At 39.5% G+C, this 22,574-nt stretch overlaps 1 protein-coding gene across 1 annotated transcript in view; it reads right to left on the bottom strand.

Moving 5' to 3' along the window:
- Nucleotides 1-22,574, bottom strand: part of USH2A (usherin) — a 580,026-nt gene that overhangs the window by 77,745 nt on the left and 479,707 nt on the right. The window contains exons 58-60 of the mRNA XM_048843172.2: nucleotides 14,069-14,227; nucleotides 12,685-12,847; nucleotides 3,047-3,401 (exon numbers count right to left, since the gene is read on the bottom strand). Coding sequence (XP_048699129.2) covers nucleotides 3,047-3,401; nucleotides 12,685-12,847; nucleotides 14,069-14,227 — 677 coding nt within the window. The remainder of the gene's footprint in view (nucleotides 1-3,046; nucleotides 3,402-12,684; nucleotides 12,848-14,068; nucleotides 14,228-22,574) is intronic.

The raw sequence follows: 22,574 nt of genomic DNA, 5'->3' as shown, positions 1-22,574 counted from the left end.
TCTGAGTTCTATTCCCATTGGCATCACAACATTCAAAGTGGTCAGATAACTGTAAAGGCCTAGGCCATGGATTTGACACATATTAAATTAAATATAGCTTAACACATCTTTACAGGGAAGTAAATGGCTATGTTTCAGGGAGGTAGAATAAATCTATCAAGGGTTTTGAAAACCCACAAGGCAAATCTCATCTGGATTTGGAAATGGATAGAAAAAAATAATCAAGATTGAGGAGCCTGCAATGATATTACCAACCCTCAAATTTTTATTATGCATCACCACTTCCAATAAAGCCTTCAAGTTTATTTTTTGGTTAAGCTTAAAGTGGCTAGGTCATGTCCAACAGGCAAGAAGCACGGGTGTGAGTAACAAGAACACATATGGCCATAAGCCTTAAAATACAAGCATTTCCTTTTTCCCCCTGGAATATTCTAATGTGATAAGAAAAGTCTAACAGATTAAATAAAGGAGAGAGCTCACTGATTGCTCAATACTTTGTCTTGCATGGTAACATGGAAGCTTGTGTGAGAGAATGACTAATGGCATATTCCATGGGGAGCTCCAATAGAAACGCTTTAGGAGATTAAATGATTTAGCCTCGTACCCCTGAAAGCTATATTTTAAAGGGGCAGAAGTTTAATCATTGGAATGCTAGTTCCTTCAATACAATTACGTTTTAATTAAAGTGTCTCATTCACAAAAGCTACAGTTAAGGATGTATCAGCAAGTTCATGATAAAATTCTATTTCCAAGGAGTTAAAACTTTAGAACTTAGTGTCCAGGTTTTCACCTGTTGTGATAATTGACCTGACTTCATGGTATCTTTGATAACAGGACTCATTGCCCTTTATGTCAATATCTTTGATTCCAGGCTCTAGTTGTTACATTATCTTCAGAACACAAAAGGCATGATTCTGGTCTCAGTTACACTGGTGTAAATCAGGACTAACTCCACTGAGTTCAATGCAGTTGCACCAATGTAAAACAAGCAGAGAAGACAGGAGCATCAAATGCAGAGATTTCTTTACAAAGAGCAGCATAATATTTAAAAAAAAAAAAGGAAAAAAGGCAGTAAAATGGATAAATACACATGATACAGGAAAGTAAAAAAAAGTCACTGTCACCTTAGTATTTGTCAAACAAATTTGCATATGCTGCTTATGTAATTGAGATTCCATTTAGTGTTTGGGCAAAATAAAGCATTTTGGAGCCAGGAAGGTACTAATTCAACAAATAACAACTGTTAATTTAAAAAGCTTTTAAATGATGTTGTTAAAGAAACACACTATAACATTACTTAAAAGGCCATTTTAGTAGATTTGATTACCCACAATACAACCATCTTGGATGTTTTCTGTTGTTGTTGGCATGCCTAGAAGACACTGCAATACATGACTGGGCAAGGGAATTCTGATGCTCAGCAATGTGTTGGATGCTGCCTGAACAGGATGTTACAAGAAGCTTCCGATATTTCTCCATTTTGAAATTCTAGGTATCACATTACACATCCTAGCCGGGCTTTTCAAAGAAACGTAGGTGCCCAAATCCCACTGAAATTCAATGGAAGTTAGGCTCCTGTGAAAAGTCCTGGCCTATATTTTTACAACTTAGCATGCTGTACAGTGCAGAAGCAATGGATCGCAAAGGCCAAAAACATGCACTCCTGCCATTTAACCCAGGACCTCTCTCTCTTTTCACAGTAAGAGGCATGACAAATCTTATCCTTTAAGGCTTCCAGGAAAGATAAAGTGCTGTTTTAGAATCGTATACCTATGGGTGCCTTAGATCCCTCAGCTAGATTCCACTCATTTATGTCAAGAGGACTTTTCTAAGGAAGTTTACGGTAAGACCTTAATACTGGATATTAAATCTCAGCATGCCACTATGTACAACTTCAGTTATCTGAATATAAATGGAATATTGAATAATTTTGGATAATCACTGTAATTGATAATGGCCTTGGGACATGCTCATGTTTTGGACAAAAGGAAGGTTAGGGTATATGAGGTATTCAAGTTTGGGTTCCTACAAATCTTAAAATTATACCAGCACAGTAGATTCTTGGTACACTATAAAAGATTGTTTTCAGAAGACTGTCAAATGCAATAGCTGACATTGCATTATATAGTCTAGTTCAGCGGGTTCTATGTTGACCACAAAGTATCCCTGATGGAAAGATTTGAAGTGAATGGTTACAAGAGAGGACTAGTCAGTAATCATAGACAGCATTACCAGCTCTGCCACTGACTCTCATCATGGTCTTGGTCTAATTACATTAACCCGTGCCTCAGTTTAACCATAATGACGATAATAGTACCTCCACAGGACTTCATTAATTAATGTTTGTAAAGCACTTTTAAGTAGAAGATAGCATAGAAGTATTGTTATTATGTATTTTGTGTGCCTGTAAAGAGTTGATTTGCTTCTAATTCAGAAGAGTTATGAGGCAAATCTTCATAGATTCTGTAAATAAATCACATATGTAGAACTAACAATAATTTTCATGTCATGCTTAAACCAGCATTGATTTCAGATTAATAAAAACATTAAATCCAAGTGGGATTGATTTTGTTTAGCTTGTTATGAGCAGCCTCTTAAAACAACAAAAGAATAAAAATTACACTGGATGTTTTTTCTAAAAGGAATTACTGTGGGGAAGTTCTATGGCCTGTATTATACAGGAGGTCAGACCAGATGATCACAATGATCCCTTCTGGCCTTGGAATCTATGAACAATTACGTAGAAGATTTAGGACCACATTTTCAAAGTGAGGTACACACAAATAGACCTGCACACCTATTTACGCAAGAAAAACCCTACTTTGTGCTCAAAATCATACATTAGCATCTGTATATCAATGACTAGACATCTACACAGGTAGCTGTTATGCATACACTTGATATATATGAATGTAAATTAGGTGTCCAAAGGCTGAGTGCGGAAACCTAACTGAAAAAAATGACCCTATATCAATATTTTAATGTAACACAGGTCAAAACCAGAATATAAACTACTCAAACACTGGTTTTAATATCCAGTTCTTACCGTTACAGTTAACGCTGTAATAGCTGGGATGCTAAACGTTGGATCACTCCGTTTCTCTTGGTAGACCACACGATACTGAGAAATAACCCCATTGGGAGATATAGGTTGGGTCCAGTTCAGCAGCACAGAATATGCACTTGTAGCTTGTGCCCAAGGGGCTTGCATGCCCCAAGGTGGAGCTTCCAAAGTTTGTGTTGAAGACCACAGACTATCCACTGACCCCCTAGAATTTTGAGCTCTGACACGGTATTCATAGATAGTGAATGGCTGCAGTGCATCAGAAGCATCAATAAATTCCAAGGCTCCTTCAGACCAAATGAATAAAAGCAGCTCCTCTTGAGTGTTTACAGGACGTCTGAAATACAAATAAAACCAGTCCATTTAAAACTTACAATGACTTAAACATAGTCAGATGATATTGAAGTACAAGTTCTAAATTCAGTCTATACTTGAATATAATACAGATCTTATCTCTATTTGTTGTATAGGCAAGGAACTGCCCTCCTTATTTTGCCTAAAAGTCACCAGCCTATGTCAGGTATTGACTATTGAAAAAACTTTCAAGGAAAAAGGTAAATAACTAATTTCTCTTTGCCCTTAAGTAGGAGAAAACTGTGAAAACTCAATCAATACTACTGTAATAGCACTGAAATAGCACCTTGTCCTATATTATAGAACATTCCAGGCCCAGGGCTTCAAAGATGACTGCTTAAACTGAGGCCATATTGTCTACATCCATATTTAGTCACCCAAACAAGTTATCTGATTTTCAAGTGTTGCAGATTCTCAACATTTCTGAAAATCAGGACACTTATTTAGGTACTTACATCAGGACTTAGGAGTCTAACCCCGACACTCAATTTTGAAGACTTTGACCCACTTTATTATTGAAAGCAATTTGTTGCCTAGAACAGGGGCTCTTGACCTTTGTCTTTCTGAGGGTCCCCTAACATGGTATAAAAATTCCACGGGCCGCCTGTGCCACAACTGTTTTTCTGCACATCCAGTAGATTAAAAGCCAGGGCCAGTGATAGGGGGTAGAAAGCAGGGCAATTGCCCGGGAGCCCATGTCACAGGGCACCCCGTGAAGCTAAGTTGTTCGGGCTTCAGCTTTCTGCCCTGGGCCCTAGCAAGTCTAACACCGGCCCTGCTTGCTGGTTTATTTTGGCAGACTCCCTGAAACCTGCTTACAGCCCCCCAGTGAAGAACCACTGGCCTAGAACACAAAGGGCCAAATATTCAGACAGTCCTTTAAAACTGTGCCTATACATTTTGCCTGTACTCCAGTTTGCACGTGAAAAAATAATCACATTTCTGGAGTAAATTGGGATTCTTAGTCAGACTGAGCACATCCATATTCCAGATGTAATTGTAAAAGCTCATTAAAAAACATGATCCATGGTGCTTTCCCATAACATAAATATGTATCTTTTTCAAAGGGATTTTCTACTTAAAATATTTTGAGGCACTTTCCCATGTCAGCAATTGAAGACTCATCACTGTCCACACATATGCACTTAATATATCCATTCCAGTTAGGGGTAGCTCTGCTACTGGCAAATCCTGAGATTCTGCTAAGCTCCAATGGAGGTTACAGGTGATCAGCTTCTCTTTTACAATTTGGCTCCACTAGGATGTTAACTTAGAGTTGATGGATAAAGGCAGGTCATAAGTTTCTAGATGAAGCTGCCAAATCACTTACCTTTACGAGGAATAAAAATGTTTGTCTGGAATGAAACCTGGTGGTTGAAGACTATGATAAATATCAGTGAAAACTGTGCTGTACCTCACACGGATTTAGGTATTTTCCTTACTTTTAACTGAAACCTTTGCCTCCACAAGAAATAAAACCATTTTACCCCGGCATTCTAACAAACAAAAAAGGAAATGACATTATCTGTCACTTGTATCGCAAATACAGCAAATTCACAGGAGTGGAATTGGTTTGTCTGGCTACCGAGTGTCATCATTTCTTCACATGCACACTGGCTGAAGAACATTTCTTTGGCAAGATAAAAATCTGAATTTTAATAATTCTGTCAGTTTTTATTTTGTTAGTCCCACTTTAGTCACTATTTTTAAGGATACAAAAAAACAACAAAACTATTTAAAAAAATACTAGCAATCTCGGGTGCTTGTAGTATTAGACTCCCATATATTTTATACAAATATAAACAAAGGATGCACATAGTTTTGCATGTGCACATATATTCAGGGTGAAAGTAACTTGAAGGACTTACCGGTACGCTGGAGTTGTGAGCAGAGGGGCAGGGCCTCAACCAGAAGGGCTGGGGCCTCAACTGGAACAGGCGGGGCCTTTGGAGCCCGGGGCGCTTTAAACCACTGACAGAGCCCCTGGCCACCGCCACTACCCCGGGGCTCTGGCAGTGGGGCTGCTGCCGCTACCCCAGAGCTCTGTCGGAGATTTAAAGGGCCTGGGGCGCTGCTGCGGTAGCGGCGGCCAGAGCCCCTGGCCCCTTAAATTGCAGCCGGAGCTCTGGGCTGCCGCCGCTACCCCAGGGCTCCGGGAGCGGGGTTTGTGCGGCGATTTAAAGGGCCCAGGGCTCCGGCCGCCGCTACTGCAGCGGAGTCCCAGGCCCTTTAAATTGCGACGGAGCCCCGGGGGCTCCCGGCTGCTGCCGCTACCCTGGGGCTCCAGCAGCGGGGCTCTGGCAGCGATTTAAAGGGCCTGGGGCTCCGGCCATTGCCAGGAGCCCCAGGCCCTTTAAATCGCTGGCCTGGGGAAGCCAGTACCATCGGCAGCGTACCGGCTCTTGCTGGTACGCCATACCAGACCAGACCGGCTTACTTTCACCTCTGCATATATTCATAAGTACACACATAGATGTGTCTGCCCTTAGACAGGTACATAACCACCTGCCCCCCTCCCCCCTGCCATTTCTCCCAGTTGCAAGAAATTGGAGAATTTCCAGCAAACTCTGGGGTGTTGTGACCCCAGGATATTGTAAAGTTTAAAGGGTGGGAGCAAGAGAAAAGCAAAGAGATTTTCTGGTCTCACGCCTCCAGATTGGGGGAGTGAGCAAAACACAAAACATGTTGATACTGAAGATTTGGTGATGGCGTTGGGTGAAGGGGAGGAAGGACAGGCTCTCTTGCTGCCCCTAAAATAAGAAGTGTGAGCCTTTGATGTGGTGGAGGAGAGTGGATCAGTGGACCTACACATTGACCCCTAACCATACGTCATCAAGTGTCCTCCAGCATAGCACCATGAGTTTGATTTTTCATACTTTCCTCCATATCAAATTAAAACACATGCAGAATTATCATTCAGATGTCATTTATTGTGCTCATCAATGTGAAGCGCACCCTTACAAAAGATGGATGCATACTTTACCTTTCTCCTCTCTCCTGTTGTTTACTCACACTGTTCCACATGGTAAGATGTATTTCCTTCTTGCAGTGCTTAGGTACCTACATGATAGGTATCTTAGAAATTCCTCAGATAGGTCAGAAGACAAAGAACTTGTCCATAGGTTTTAAAAATCAAGTGTAGCAGATAATTGTATGAAGACAAGGTGGATGTATATTTGCAAACCCACCCCACAAAACCAATGATATACTTGAGATACATCAATGATATTTTCATCCTCTGGACAGATGACCTAAACTCCCTCACAGATTCATAGATTTCCATCTTGACTTCAACAAAGACCATGTGTCCATTAAACTCTCTCTCTAGAACTCTCCCACATGAGCATCATCTTTCTGGATAACACAATCAGCTTCAGCAATGGAACCCAACAGACACCTATATCCAAAACCTCTGGATCACCACATCTCACTTCACAGATATAGTGACCACCCCAAACACACCAAGAAATCTGTTATCTACAGCCAGAAACTCAGCTACCACAGAATATGCTCTGAGGAAAAAGTCCAGGATATATACTTTAACACACTCAAAACCACCTTCACCAAACAAGAACACTCCACCAGAGAAGTAGATTACATCATGGAAGAGGCCATTCAAATACCCCTAGAGAACTTGCTTCAGTACAGAAATAAACCCCCCTCTGAACGCACGCACCTAGTTGTTTCCTACCACTCCACACTGGGATCCATACAGCGTATCATCAAACAACTTCAATCGATACTTGATGGGAACCCCATCCTGAAATAAATTCCCACCTTTTCTGAACTTTCCCTTCTGGCCTTCAAACAACCCTCCAACCTCTTCAAGCTCATCATCAGTGGCATGTTCCCACAGACCAGGACACAACAACGCAAAGCGGCACCAGACCCTTCCAAACCAACAGATGTAAAACCTGCAGACTTATCTCCATTGCTACAATGATCAAACGCCCTGCACAATACAACTCTGAAGATCCACGGGTTCTACACAGGCCTATCGCAATCTCATCCAGTGCATGAAATGCCCCATTTATGTGGGTGAACAACTATGTGGGTGAAACCAGACAATCACTACGCTGTTGAATGAACTCACACAGGAAAATGATAAAAGACAAAAACACCGTATCACCTATGGGTGAGCACTTTTCACAAAGCACTCCATGTCTGTGCTCATCCTCAAAGGAAACCTGTGCAACACTTGCAAAAGTTGAGCCTGGGAGCTTAAATTCATAACTCTGCTAGACACTGATAATCATGGACTGAATAGAGACACTGGATTTATGGCTTATTACAACATCCGTAACCCACTAACAACCCCAACTCCAGCTGCTTCCCCCTCTCTTTCCTCCTTATGACTGGAGGGGTGTTAACGGGCCACTTCACCTTGAGTCCCTTGAAACATGCATTTGCTACTTATGCTAAACAATCTGCTCCACCTTATATTTAGCTGTGACACTCTGAGTTAGTTTCTCTGCAGACGAGCTCTGAGTAAGCTCAAAAGCTTGTCTCTCTCATCATCAGAAGTTGGTCCAATAAAAGATATTACCTCACCCACCTTATCTCTCTAATATCCTCGGACCAACATGACTGCAACAACACTATCTGCACAGTGTCATGCACGCCTATACCATCACAAATAATATATTGTTATTTATAATTGTAACTGTGCTCTCCTCCCAATGTACTTAAAATATTCCTAAAGAGAAGTAAAAAAGTGGTGTCATTTTAAGTGTAATAAAGTTATCTTTAATACCTGGTATCTGGGCTTGCTTAGCACAACAGTTTAATTAACCGTTAAAGCACTTGCTAGAATTCACAAATTTATGTTTAGTACCATTTTAGAAATTTTGTGAGAAACAGCTACTCCACAGTGAAAGATCAAATATGCCACCAACCGTAAGCTCAGCCGCAAGCAAAGCTGAACATTGTAGTCTGGTTAAGTATTTAGATCTTATTACTACTGAATATTTAATGAATGAAACTTATGGTTAGGTAAATGGTTCCATCTGTGGTGCTAAAACCCAGAATATCTTCATGTATGAATAAACTTTGAACAGAAGTGGTTGAACAGTTTGTAATCGTTTCAATCGACTTAAGATTTAAGATTCAACTGCTCATTTAACTGGAAGTGTTTCTTCTGTACAGTGAGCTGCATAGGAGAATAACATTTCCAGGAGCTGGAAGCTGTCTCAATCTGCACACTCTGATTTGCTGCCTATACTCAATTTAAAGATGTTCAGATAGAGTTATTTTATAAAAGGCAAGTCCAGTGCTTAATTTGTTCCAGGGCTTGCCAGGCCTGAGCTCTGGCACCTATAGGCTTGGCAGATCATAGCCCCGGCACCTCTGAGCTTGCTGCCTCAGTTATGAAAGTAAATCATTGCTTGAGCCCTGGGATCGCTTTGCTTGACCCTCAGCACCTCTTTTATTACAAATTAAGCATGGGGCAAATCCTCCCTGGCCCCACACCAAGCTCTAGCAGGGGTCGGGAGGAGAGGACACCATCCTCCATGCCAGATGACTAAACACCTACTACTACAACCACAAGGCTGCAACGGTGAGTGACTACAGCACCTGCTCTTCTCCTCCCTTACGGGGCAGGGGAGGGAGAGAGAGAGATAGTGAATCCTTGTACTTTTGGATGCACCAGCTCTGCCTCTGGGGCCATGCTCAGAATACGCCTTCAGAGCCATGTCCCATCCTGACCCCAGTCCTCAAAAAGTCAAAAAAGAACATGGACTAGTGCTGCATGTTGTCGCTAGGCCCAGGTGGTGAGCAGCTACTTCTGGAAGCATTGTACAAGCCTGAGGCAAAATGCCCCCATAAGTTTTTGCAGGGACGATGTGCTTCACAATGCACCCTAATACCATCTTCCATGCAGAGCAACAGAGTAGCCCTAGTTATAATACATATATATTATAAATATATGATTGATATATATATAATATATATATAAAAAGGTATCATGACACACCTCCAGAAATTTATATTATGGCTCTTTTTTTAAAAAATATGGACTTTGACATAGGAAAAATACACCCAAAAAAGGATATGAGTTGGGCACACATTAAAATGGTAACTTAGATCATGGTTTATATTAATTACAGATAAAAATGATAATCATCATGAGCCAAATGCAGCACTCACATAGGTCAATATAGCCATTGATATAGGTCTTTATATCACAGTAACATCTAAGTGTCTGGTAAGCTGCACATCAAGTGTAAACAAAACAGGAGAGTAGTAAAGTGGTGTAACTAACACTAAATGGGCACTCAGTGAGTGTGAAAAATAAGCATAACTGACATTCCAAAGGGAAGAATAAGGATCAACAGCCCATAACATTGGGTGTATCTTAATTAATCCTGTTAATTTTTTGTTAAACCCCTTTCCCTCTCCCCCAGCCTCATTTTGCACACCCACTGAATATCAGGCCTGTGTAAGTTACACTATTATCCCACTTATATTTATTTTCTAAACAATACTCCCTGCTGAATTTAGCTGAGATACTTCCACTGAAGTTGCACCAGCTTAATCCAGATCTGAATTGGACCCCACATATTTCTAATTTTATAGGTAATTTTTTTCTATATGATCAGTTCTCAAACTGAGGACCAGAGAGCACTTGGTGACTGGTGGTCATATGATGCCGGCTCGCCTTGTTTCCAGTTACTACATCTCATTAAAAGACACCTAGAAATACATTAAACTACTTCCCTAATATTCCCTTTCCAGGCTAGCAACTGCTGTGGTTGTCACAGAGATGTTATAAAATGGTGAATGCAAGGGGTGGTGGATTGCAGGATTGTGAATGAAAGGGGACATGGTTCACGAGACAATCTCTGTTAAGTTGTGGTCCTTGTTGAAAAAAATGTGACTGCCTCTATTCTATGAGATGTTTACAGCTGTCTCACCAGTCAGAGGTAAAATACAACCAATTACACTCTCCCACCCCAAATGTTTTTGGCAGAATTACAATTATTTTGTAAGCACTTTTATAATTCTACAGGCAAGTAAAACTCCTGCAATTTTAATGGAAACATCTCCACATGATGGTTTACCAAACATTCAATGTTTTGAGTTAAATGAATTTGTTTTGGTGGAGATACAGCAAGGAAGAGGCAAATGATGAAGAAGAAATTACATGCCATAATGTCCCCCAGAAATACTGCAGTCTTGTTGCTATAACAATATAAGCCTACGTGTGGCTACAGAATGACAAAGAACTATATGCTTACATCCCATTTCTGTCCTTACAAATTTCTAATTTTTTTTTGCAGCTATCTGAGAAAGATTTGATATTGTTGTTGTCTAAGCACATTTAAACTTCAGCTGAAATAACTGCCAAGTGATTCATGCCTATGTAGGTGAATATAACGATTGTATCTGGAGCCCCAGTGCGCCATTTTCATTTCACTTTAAATAAAAAACAAAATGTATCTATGTCAGTCAGTGCCCTTCTGCTGTACTCAGAGGTATCAAACAGGCTACAATTATGATTGTGAAGTGATTGTGTCACATTGGAGGAAGGTTTATTGCTTTTGAGTCTGCTAGGCAGTAACACATTCTGTTTCATATTACTCTTTATATCATTGTTTGGCTGTGACTAGAATAATCAAATGCCATCAAATGCTGTCAAATTCAATTTACAGTATTTTTCATTGAAGCAGGGCTTTCTGCATTATATTTCCTGTTTTCCCTTTCTATGGCTGCCATGGAATAGAAACCGTAATCATCAGCTTTATTTACAAAACCAAGAGAGTGAAGCCATGTCTTGGGCTAAAACAGATACTTTGTTTCCTTTGATAAGGAGTAGAGACTTGATGTATTTTTCTCATACAATTAACAGTGAGCAGATGAAAAAGGTATTTAAAGAGATCAGGCATTTTTAGAGACTCAGTGCTAATATATTTAAGGCAAATGTGAATTTACATTAATTATTCTTACACATTCAAACATCTGCTAAGAGGAATTTGGCTTGCTCGCTTTTGGAAATGCCGTCGCCATACATACAACTGCATTACAATGCAACCTCCCAATATCCAAAGGACCTGGGGGACACCTGAAGCTTTTGAAAAATCCTGGCTTCAGAAAACTTGGGGAGCCAGCTCCGCAGGCTTTGAGACAGGAAGTTCTGAGATGAGAGAATCTGGAGCTCAGACTTCAAAGCCTCCTGTGCAAGCTTCCCTGATGCATAAGCATGCCAGCTGGTTTACTCAGAGCTGGCAGGCTCTAGTGCAGAGGTTGTGCTCTGAGTCCCCAAAACCCCACATTACATTAATAAGGATCTCACCAGTTGGCTTCCACAAAGCTGTGAGGACAGACTCCTGCAGAGCCAAATTTCCAAGAGACAGTTAACTAGGTAGAAAAGGCTGTACGCTGGGTTCAAGAGATCCAGAGCACAACGAGGACATGCCAGTCAGTCTTATGGGAGCCAGTGGACTGTGGAGCAGCGGTTTGACAGGGAGGCGTAGGTTAACACTAGGAGACATACATCAGTGTAACTTAACTAGAAGAGCACTGTAATACTACCCCAATGTAATTATTTCTGGCAAATAATAGATGTGATTTCCAAAACACCCTGATTCAGTTTAAATGCTTAAACAGAGGGCCCACCCACCACCAGTCCTGCCCAGTATGACCCTATGCCTAACAGTATAACGAACATCGCACCGATTCCGAGGTCAGCATTTAAGCAGCCATACAGTATACATTAATGTATGTTTGAGTACTTTCCGTGTCCTCGACTACCTGTCTCCAATTTCTGGCTTCAGTTTTGACTTAGTAACTCAACTACATCATCATTAGTTTGGTTCAGATGCACTCTACCTCCTACACAAGTCAAAACTGGCTCCTTTCCAACTGCCATCTTCTACCTAATTGTGGTTAGAAGGCATTTTGCACCAAGTTTACAAGCATATGGCTCCATTCATTCCTTTCATCAGTTTATTCAAATTTTGCCTCTGTCTATTTTTATAAAATGTGGGTCTACATACTGCATGTCATTTATGGTAGCTCCAACATGGAGCAAGATTACAAACTGTGTTGAAGGTACTGTCAGCAACTTGTCAATCCATTGACAAATGTCCTCCTAACTTAATACTCAAAAAGCCAGAAACAAGGCGACACTTCGCTTCATGGCTCAAACAGCATGCTGTACGTTTTTAAACGCTATGTTCACGCACCAGTATTACTTGGACTATTTAAGTAAATGCTTTATTAAGACTAAATGCAAGGGGATGATATAGAGGTATAAAAATGTCTACCTGTGAATAAAGTAGTTAATTATGATTCCATTTGGTTTCCTAGGTGGTAACCATTTTACTTCTATTACTCCAGATCCAGTTGCCCTAACTATAGGTTGATTCAGTTCCTTAGGGGGTGCTTCAGAAGTCCTTGCGTATGTCCGACTGCCTACTCCACAGCCACCTGGGAAGAAAATCAGAAATTAACTTAAAAGGTCAAAGTTTTCCACAGCAACAAAAAAAGGGCTCTTTTAATGGTCTAACGCATGGAAATGTAAGGAACAAAAGTTGTTCATTAATCTGAATATATAGTTGCTGTTTTCTGCGGATAAAAGCAGAGGTTTCTAATTTAGATATTTTAGCCATAAAGAATAGGCCTGTGTCATGATGTGAAATAAAGATAGTAGTAATACGAGCATTCAATGTGTGGAAAGTGAACCAATTAATTATTCATTTTCCATTTTAAAGTGTTTAATATGTATTTTTAAACACTGTCTTTGTCACATCATAGCTGCCAAGCTGCCCAGATCCAGTTATCTGAGATTGCCTTTAGAATGTGTAACAAAGTCCCATGATAATGGACACAATAACAAAAATAGCAATGGAAGAAGCTTGAAGACTTTGGATTGCAATTTTAAAAGTGTTTAGTGTTGGCCTGACTCTGCTTCCACTGAAGGCAATACCAAATCTTCCATATTTCTTTCACAGTTTTCTTTAAGGCTGAGTTTCAGGATCTAGCATGCCTGACGTCAGTTACTTAAAGTAACAATGAAGTAAGAGCAAGTTTGTGTGTAGGAAACAAACTGGTGCCTCCAATGAGTGCTTACTCATAATTAAGTACTAATTTAAACCAGTGTAACTCCATTGAGTTCAACAGAGTTACTTCTGGTTTACACCACCATAAGGGAGAAGAGAACCATGCCCTGTCTGTCACATGACAAGATTTTCTTTCTCAGATCAGATTGTGAACATTCCCAATAACTTTAAATAAGGAAGTAGAAAGTTAATGTTTTCTATATAATATCTGGGCTTTCCAGCTATCTTTTTGTTGTTGTTGTTGTTTATTACTCCTTATAAGCCAAATACTGGTGCAACTGACACCACTTGAGCAAGGATTTTCTCCTATGGGGAGCAAGATAGTTCAAAAACACTTAAGCTATTCTCATAAAGCATTTGATAAAACAGGATATATTCCCAGAAATACAGACATCTTAATCTCCACTTAAAATATTCATGATATAATATAGGGAAAGGTATAATGCTCCACAGCGCTAGGCCTTATTTTTACTGGGTAAACATTTCACTTCAATTTAGAAATAAGATATCTATTTTGTTGAACTGGATCTATTTTGCAAATCTGCTCTCTCTGTCGATCATGCAAGTGAAACATCCGAAGCCATCTTACCATTCTGGCAAGCTTGTATCCTTATCTCATACTGTGTGTATGGATCCAGGCCATCCACAAGGACAAAATGAGGCCGACCTACCGGTCTTATCAGTGGTGAGGTACTGCCGGCATTTAGTAAGACATTATATTCCCAAGGCATATTGGTGTTGAATATCTCTGTTACAGGATGGAGAATAGTACACAGGATAATTGTTGTTTAATAACAGCGTGGGTCAAATCCTAAGATGCATTGATTATCTGCAACTTCGTGTAAAAGCCCCTGTTGGGACTTTGCTTTAGAAACCAAAATTATTTAAATATAAACAAAAATAAAATCTGATGCGAGAATTATTATATGAATGATATATTATTATTCTCACAGCAAAAATGACTGACCAAGCATTAGTATTTTATCAACTACAATTGGTTAATAACATAGTAAAAGCCTTCTGATTGGTGTATATACATAAATCAAAACACTACATATTTTCCCTCATAGTGTTTAAATGAGAATATAGTAAATGAAACAATGAATTCATACCACTGTGGCTCTTTTGTGCACTGTTGCTTTTTAATTTGGCTGCTGAACCCTGAAGTCTGAGTATCACTGTTAAAACACAGTGACTATATAAAACCAAGAGGCCATCTAAATGTTTTAGTTTGCCAGAGAGTATTGTGTGTGTTTTTAAATTTTGCAGTCCTATGCCATTCTTACCAAGTGATTACTGACTGAGTGAAGTACAAAAACAAAGTGTCTATGTTCAAGGTGCTAAAATGAAATAATTTAAAAAACATGGCTGATTAAAAAGAAGGAAACTACACTTTCAATAAAAAGCAAATCAACTTCTGCAGGTTGCAGTACTGGGCTGTCTCCACCGTTACTTGTAACAGGAAGTAAAATGGCAGTGGCCTGAGACTGTTAGCATTTCTGAGACACCTCATCAACCATGACTTAAGTCTTTCTCTGTGTAAAACTTTGGAAAATGAGACCATTCCTTCTGCTTATCCTGATTGGATGATCTTCAGTGGCTCCATTATTCTGAAGCTGGTAAGAATGTACTTTGTCTCTACTGTTGAACAACTTTTAGGCACAGTACAAAAGATGAAGCTTTCACACACACTGGATTCACTAATTGGAAAAAGGCTGATGACAAATTTGAGAGGCAGCAAACTTCTTCATATCACCACAAAGCAGTTGATATTCTTCAAAAGACCACAAAGAATTACGTTGACATGCTAAGTTATCAGTACTCTTAGAAGAAAGAAGAAAACAGGAAGATCCTAATAGAATACTAAGTAGTATACATTATCTTGTTACACAAGGACTTGCACTGCAAGGCCATTAGATTGATCTAGCTGAAAATAAGCCATTAAGTGGAGAGACTGACTTTGTTCGCAGGCAAAATGGACTTTGTTTCCAACTGCTTTGTTTGCAGGCAAAATGAGATCCTAATATTTCAAAGTGGCTGAGAAAGAGGCTAGACAAATTCACAATCCAGATAGTCAAAGTGAAATAATGGAAATCATGACTCTTAAAATCATGAGGGGAAATTTGTGGAACGCAGTATGCAATCAGGGTAGCTGCAACAACAGACTTTTCTGAGAAAGAGCAAGTGCTTTTATGCAGCAATGCGTGGATGATTGTATGAATGTTCACGAAGAGTTCATTGGATTGTATAAAACTGCCTGTACACTGTGGGATCTAATTAGAAATATATTATTGCACCTAATCTGAGTGGGGATCAATACCTATCACAGACAATGTTATGATGGTGCCATTAATACGGTAGGCTTGGGGCCTGTCTATATGAACACTTAGGTCATGGCAAGCTGGGGTATAAATCCACTCCTCACTAGTGTGTCATGCACTAAGTATCTAGCCCACTTTGAAATGGAGTAGATCAAAACATACTAGGGAACTTTTAGGATACAGCTGCAGGGTCCACATGGACACTAAGTATGCTGCAGGGTAGATTTACACCCCAGCATGCTGTGAACTAAGTGTTCATGTAGACAAGTCCCTAGTATCAGGGACAGCAATCCAATTTTAACAGGAAGAACCACAAGCTACATATACTCATCATTATGTGCTTGCTTGGAATTTGGCATGCCAAGACGCTATTAAAAATAATACAATCCCCTAAGAGATACTCTGGAAGTTGTTTAAAACTTGCAAAGTTAATTTACAAATATTACACAAATGAGGGGCTATATTTCAGGACATCATATTTGAAGTGTTAAGTATATCACCAGGTATCTGGGTTCTCTGTCCTACCAGGTAGACTCTCCAGGCAGAAGCACTGGCTTCAGTATTTGAGAACAATTTTGCACTGTGTGGAATGTGGGAGATTGTGGAGGATGCAATGAGAGATCCTGAAATGAGAACTTGAATTTAGTGGCCTAGCAGCTCAAATGGAAAAGTTTAACTTTGTCTTTGGTATTGAACTAGGTTGAAAAGGCCTAAATATGGGTTGGATGTTTCAGCAACACAAGGCTAATCTCTTATGAAAATGACACTTTATTCACTTCAGTCCATCCAATTAGATGAGAGCTGTAATTTGTTCTGGGTGCAAATCCACCAGAATAAATTTAAAGTTGCAGACAGTCAAAATGTCTGAGCTTCCAAGGAAGATAAAAGTTCCCAAGAAAATGCAAATAGGTGAGGTCAATCCAGCTATCCAAATACAGCAAAGGAATTTCATAAGTACACCTTCTACAAAGTAGTTGATTTTATAGTATCCAGTATTCAATGTACAAAATGGTCACTGAAGTCAGTTCAGAAATATCCCAGTTTGCTCAGCCAAACTGAACAACAGCTGTTTTCCAAAGTGTAAAGTTGATAAAAATGATTTTGATGCTACCGGCAATCAGTGCTGTGAGTGAGTGTAGTCAGTACTCTAGTGTCCTATTAAAACATAATTTTAACGTTTTGGATCAAAGTCAAGGCTCAACTAGTGTATGACTTTACAAGCATAAAAGGGCAAAACGTATGATTTATAGCTTATAGATGTTTCATTTCAAGAAACCATGGGTAAAGATCATTGTTTGGAATTGTTTTCAGATTTGTAGGTTGTTCATTATGCCCATGTTTAATGCTTTAGTGAATAGTTTTGTACCATGACTAAATTAGTCCACTCTTTTCCAAACTTAGCATTTATTTATTTATTAAGGCAATTCCTAACATTTTTAGGGGCACTAAAGTTCCCCCAAATCTCCAGTTATCTGTGCCTATAAAGTATCCTAGGTTTGTTTGTGAAAGAAATCCATAGAAACTACTTTATACTTTCACAAAAAAACAGCACAGAAACTGACAAAATGTACCAGGTCTTTGGGGCACTGGAACTTCCAACTTAGGCCACTTAAGCATTTAAGTTCCTTATTGTGCCCACAAATGAAGGACCTATATATGCATGTGACCTAAGTTGTGAGTGCAAACAGCAGCAGATGCAAGGCTGCATCTGTAATTATTTGTGTCTACTATTTTGCACTTACAAAAATAAAGGCCCAATTAAAGCTGGGTTGAAATATTGGCCCTTACATATATAAGGATATGTCTAAAGAGCAAAGGCTGTGCTAGCCTACCTGAGCTAGCTTGAATGCTGTTAGCATGGGTAACGTAGCAGAGAAGACAGAGCAGTGTGGACTTCAGAGCAGGTAGAATAAGCCTGGTATAGACCCTGGCTACATACTTGGCTCATGAGCCTGATCTGAAGCCTGCACTGTGCTGTCTTCATGGTTATTGTTACCTACCCTGTCTAGATGCACACTAGGTTGGGTAGGCTAGCCCTTGCACACAGCCTTTTGCTGTGTGAATGTACCATCTCGGGTGGGGGTGAGGTGGGGGGGTTCACCCCTGCACTGCGGACTCTAAGTTGGTGGAAAGTAGCTTCTCCAATGTGTTTCTCCAACACGGAAGGCTTCTCTGGCAGTCGTAGAGCCCGCCTCACTAGTTCTGCACTGCTTCTGCTGAAACCCCTGATGGCAGGAAGGGGACATCAGTGATGGCAAGAAGCACTGCTGTGGCAGTCCTGAATCCTGGCAATTCCCACAAGCTAGGGCAGTCTCAGGTTGCTCTACCTGCTCTAGAGCTGATTTGCTACACATGAGCCCTAGTATAAGAGAGACATAAAGTCTCCCCTCTTGGTCCGTGTCAACTCCACACTGGCAGTGGGAAGAATTAGCCTCTACCTTTCTGACTGCACCCACAAAAAATCAAGGCCTTATACAGCTCAGTGACATAGACTGCAGGATCAGGACTGTGCTCACAATTATTTGGGCCTGGAAAAAATGAAGGCTAGTGTCTAAAATTCTGACTCTTTATGTGTATAGTTAGACTTGCATTATTACAAGATTTTTTAAGCAGCATTATACTATAGGATATAGCTACGATAGATGTGAATTATTTTTAGAGTTATAAGAAATAAGTCCTTTTTCACTAGCTATTCCATTCTATATTCACAAAGCATCATGTACGTCAGTATCACTGTATAAATTATATTTACATATACATCTCATATTGGGAAACGTACAAGCCAGATGATAAGTTTATGCTCTCTGACTGAGTATAACCTCTTAAGATACAGTACATTTGCTCGTGATCATAAATTCAAAATTCACTTTACATGAATAGTTTACAATATGCTCTTAAAGTTTACTTTGTTGGTGAATGGTCATGCCAGTAAACTCATTCTGAAGATTATCTTAGAAAGTGAACACAAAAATGCAAATATGTCAAAACAGATGCACTGAAAAATGCAAAGGAATATTAAATGGAAATTCTTCCCAGTATTCACCGAGTGCTAACACCAAGAGATCATTTTACCCTTTGAAAAAGAGAAAAAATGAATAGTTAGAATGCATGGAAATGTGAAATGAAAAACTTTGTGTGTTCAGACATACCCTACAAGATCTGCAGCAAGTTCGAAACTGTCTACCCCAGGTGCTCTGGTGACTGAACGAAATGGGCATATTTGTTATAATCAGCTGGGAAACCACATGACTTGGTTAGTTCCAGAGTTCATAAATTTGTGTCAGAATAAAAGGAACAATAAAAGCATAAGTGAACCAATTTACCCTAAGTGCAAATGGCAGTTTTGTTATTTGATGCCAAAGTTACCATGAGCACTATGACAACCTGCCACAACATATTTTCATGTTCACTAAAGAACAAAGATTTAGTTGGTTAATATTCTCAGCAATGCTCCTTTTCATAATTTACAACAACTAGATGCTGATAGGTTATTTAACATTTATGAAGTTAAGATGTAATCAGAAAAACCCTGATTATCTTTACAAATAAAAAAGTTAAATTATTCCACTTTTTTCCTCTGCAACTTCATTTCACAGCAGGTGCACACTTTGCAATGGGACAAGTCAATCAAACTAAATCTTGTTTTTTTCTGTTGTATTTGGATAATGTATAATGGACAATTCTGTGAAAAAAGCAGCAAATTAGGTTTGACAGCCCTGTTTAATTCAAAACTAGGTAACTAATAAGGTAGAATTTGCAGCAAAATATGTTTAAAAGAGAAAAAGAAAATCACAATATTGTTTTAAAGACTGGTGATCAAAGTTCCATTTGAAGTCAATTGCTGAAAACTACTTAATGTAATGTGAAATACAACCACCATTAAGCCAAATAACTGAAGTTTTCTAGTTGTATTCCAACAAGTCTCCAAAAATAAGCGTCATGTCTTTCATTAAAATCTAAGTAAGAGGTTAATGTGCCAAATAACTGTTATGATGAACAACAAACTGGTACCACACATTACAGCCAGAACTAGTATACTTGGATAACTAACATTAAGTATTTTAAATCCATACGTAAGCACCTACATTAAGTGCCCTGAGAAAGATGCTCTGTAATCACTGCTCCTACTGAAGGCAATGACAACTCTGAGTGCTCAGCACATTTGAACATCAATCCACTTATTTAGGAGCTTAAATATGGATTAATGCATCTAACTTTAAGTGCCCAGGTTTGAACATTTTGGCCTACACCACCACAGTAACACAAGCTTTGTGCATATCGCATATCCTAGAAAACAACCTGATCTGGAGAATTAATTCCTTTGAATTACAATCTCCAGAGCTATCTATAGGATCATACTCCCAAGAACTAAGACAATATCAGGCTTAGGAGGGCAAAAAGAAACCAGGCTACCAGAACACCTAAGTCTGGTACACAAATAACAGGTGGGGCCCCAGGAAGAATGTAGGTAGAAATCCGAACACTCTACACAACATGCAATCTGTACATGCTATGCAAAACTTGGAAGCACAGACTGATGGAGTGAAATAGAGTTCTATGATATGAGAAAAGGGGAAGATCATTAACATATGAAATGGGCAATCTGGCAACAGAGGACATGATCCTGTGGGTTTTGGTAGATGTCAGCTTTCGCTGAAGTTCATAGCAATTGAAGACACTTGGCAGGGTTAGGCCACAGTGAGAGCTATCGGTAGTGTTAAGGAGTTTAAATGTAGGATGGATACTTGCGTACCTATTAATAACATTTATGGATATGCCTGGGGAAAATTATGTTTTTCCCCCATTCAGGCTTTTTGTTTCTATCTATGATATTGACTGTTGTTCCATAAAAATTGTAACATATCCTTCTGTGGGATATCAGTGAAATGTACTGTACCTTTGAGGTTTGTGCACTGATGCAATGTAACACAAAAATCATGGGATACCTATTTCAGAAAATAAAGCCCTATTTTCCTTAGCGAGTGAGGTGTGTCAAACATTTTTTCTGAATCCATCATTTTAACCACTGCTCAGCCAGCTTGCCATTTAGCTAGGTCAGGAGTTTTAAAATGTTATATTTCTCTAAAGTTACGGAATTTGGATACATCACTGATGTTGAAACATCACAATTAAAACCCCAAAAAGGAGAATTTGTCTGATAGGATGTCCATAATGAATCCCAAGGGCGAATATTTGATCCAAATTTATTACAGCAGGTAAGCGGATCCAATACCAAAGTGTTCCGCTATCCATAGACAGGAAGATACCAAGGCCAACTACCTTTCCATCAAAACTTGATTAATAAAAAGCCATTTTATTCCTGGAAACAATGTCAATTAAAATGACTGTTTCAGTGGGAGAGTCACTGCCAACCCTTATTATAAAGGCTCAATTCTGGATGTAAAAGGGGAAATCAACAGTATTTTGATAGGGTATGTTGCAAAACCTAGGATTGATACATGGAAAAAGTAAATCTAACAGAAAAAGACTATCCCTCACAATAAGTGAATAAGGGTCACAAGTAGTGTTAGACTAAGCTTGCAGGTCTCAGCTTCCCTGGGCTACATGATCTGGACCTATAAGGTTTACTCACAGAGGATCATGCCATCTCAAAAGATCAGTGCCTCTAAGGGGAACTCCTACCTCCTCTCATTTTTAACCCTGGATCTCCCCTTCTCCCTCAAGAAAACATTTGTAACATGGACAACCTATAGTGACCCATAATCCCAAATTCATGATTATGAAGGAACATCCATTAATCTCTTAGGGGTACTATATGAATCTATGCCTCCGTGCGCAGTGTGTGTTTTGGCAGCAGGAGCATTTCCCTGCTATTGCCCTGCTGGGGTGGGAAGAACAGGTGCATCCTGTGCCCCTGAAGACCCCTTCACTGAAGAAACGGTGGCCCCTACCTCATGGCCCACCCCAAAGACCATGTTGTGGGAGAAGCCACTCAGATTCCCTCTAAAGGCCTGAAGACTGGGACTCAGCAGGGAAGTGAGAGAGATCCAGTCGCTCAGCCCCTATCAAGACAACATAAGTAAATTATATGTCTGGAGTGCACCCCAGGACCTGAAGAAGAGGGGTATGTGGGACTGACAGAGAACACTGACTCCTATAGGGGGACCTCTACAATTGTCTGCATAGATTAAACCCAGGTCCAGCAAATATTCATGAAAACCCAATCCTACAATGTGTATGGTTTCAGGAACCCATTTGCCCTTTTACAAAGCCCTAATCTCAAGATAATGACATGTATTATGTTGACCTCTGACTTACTGGAGCCTTAGTCTTAGACTTTTAACCTACTGCCAATTACATGAATTCAAATAGACAAATGAAAAGATCCAGACTATGTTGAGAAACTTTTTCACAAACACCCCACTCCCACAAGTCTTTGTTCACCATTTCAATATTTTCTTGTGTTTCAAAACTTATTTTGAATGTTACTGAATATGCAGGACCTTAAATGATACCTACTATCAAAACTATAGCAGAGTATGAGGCACTTTTCAATAAAATCAGCTGTAGATTATACACAAGTCAAATTCACCTCCTTTCTTGCTAGGTTCTAAATCCTTCCTGGCAGTCGGGGGGAAAGTTTAATTTAAGATTTTAATCTTTTTCATATATTCTAGCATTTCTATAAGGGATTTTGTGCTTCTTCAAATTAAAAGATTGACAGCTCAGGGTATTATAGACCTAGTAGCCACTGGTTAAATGGGCAGAGTTAGCATCAAGCATCACCACAATACTTATTAAGCTATACTTGAA

Source organism: Caretta caretta, chromosome 3 (assembly GCF_965140235.1).
Source record: "Caretta caretta isolate rCarCar2 chromosome 3, rCarCar1.hap1, whole genome shotgun sequence".
NCBI classification, from domain to species: domain Eukaryota; kingdom Metazoa; phylum Chordata; order Testudines; family Cheloniidae; genus Caretta; species Caretta caretta.
Note: the sequence above shows the minus strand (reverse complement) of the source record. Positions and strands in the feature narration are given on the sequence as shown.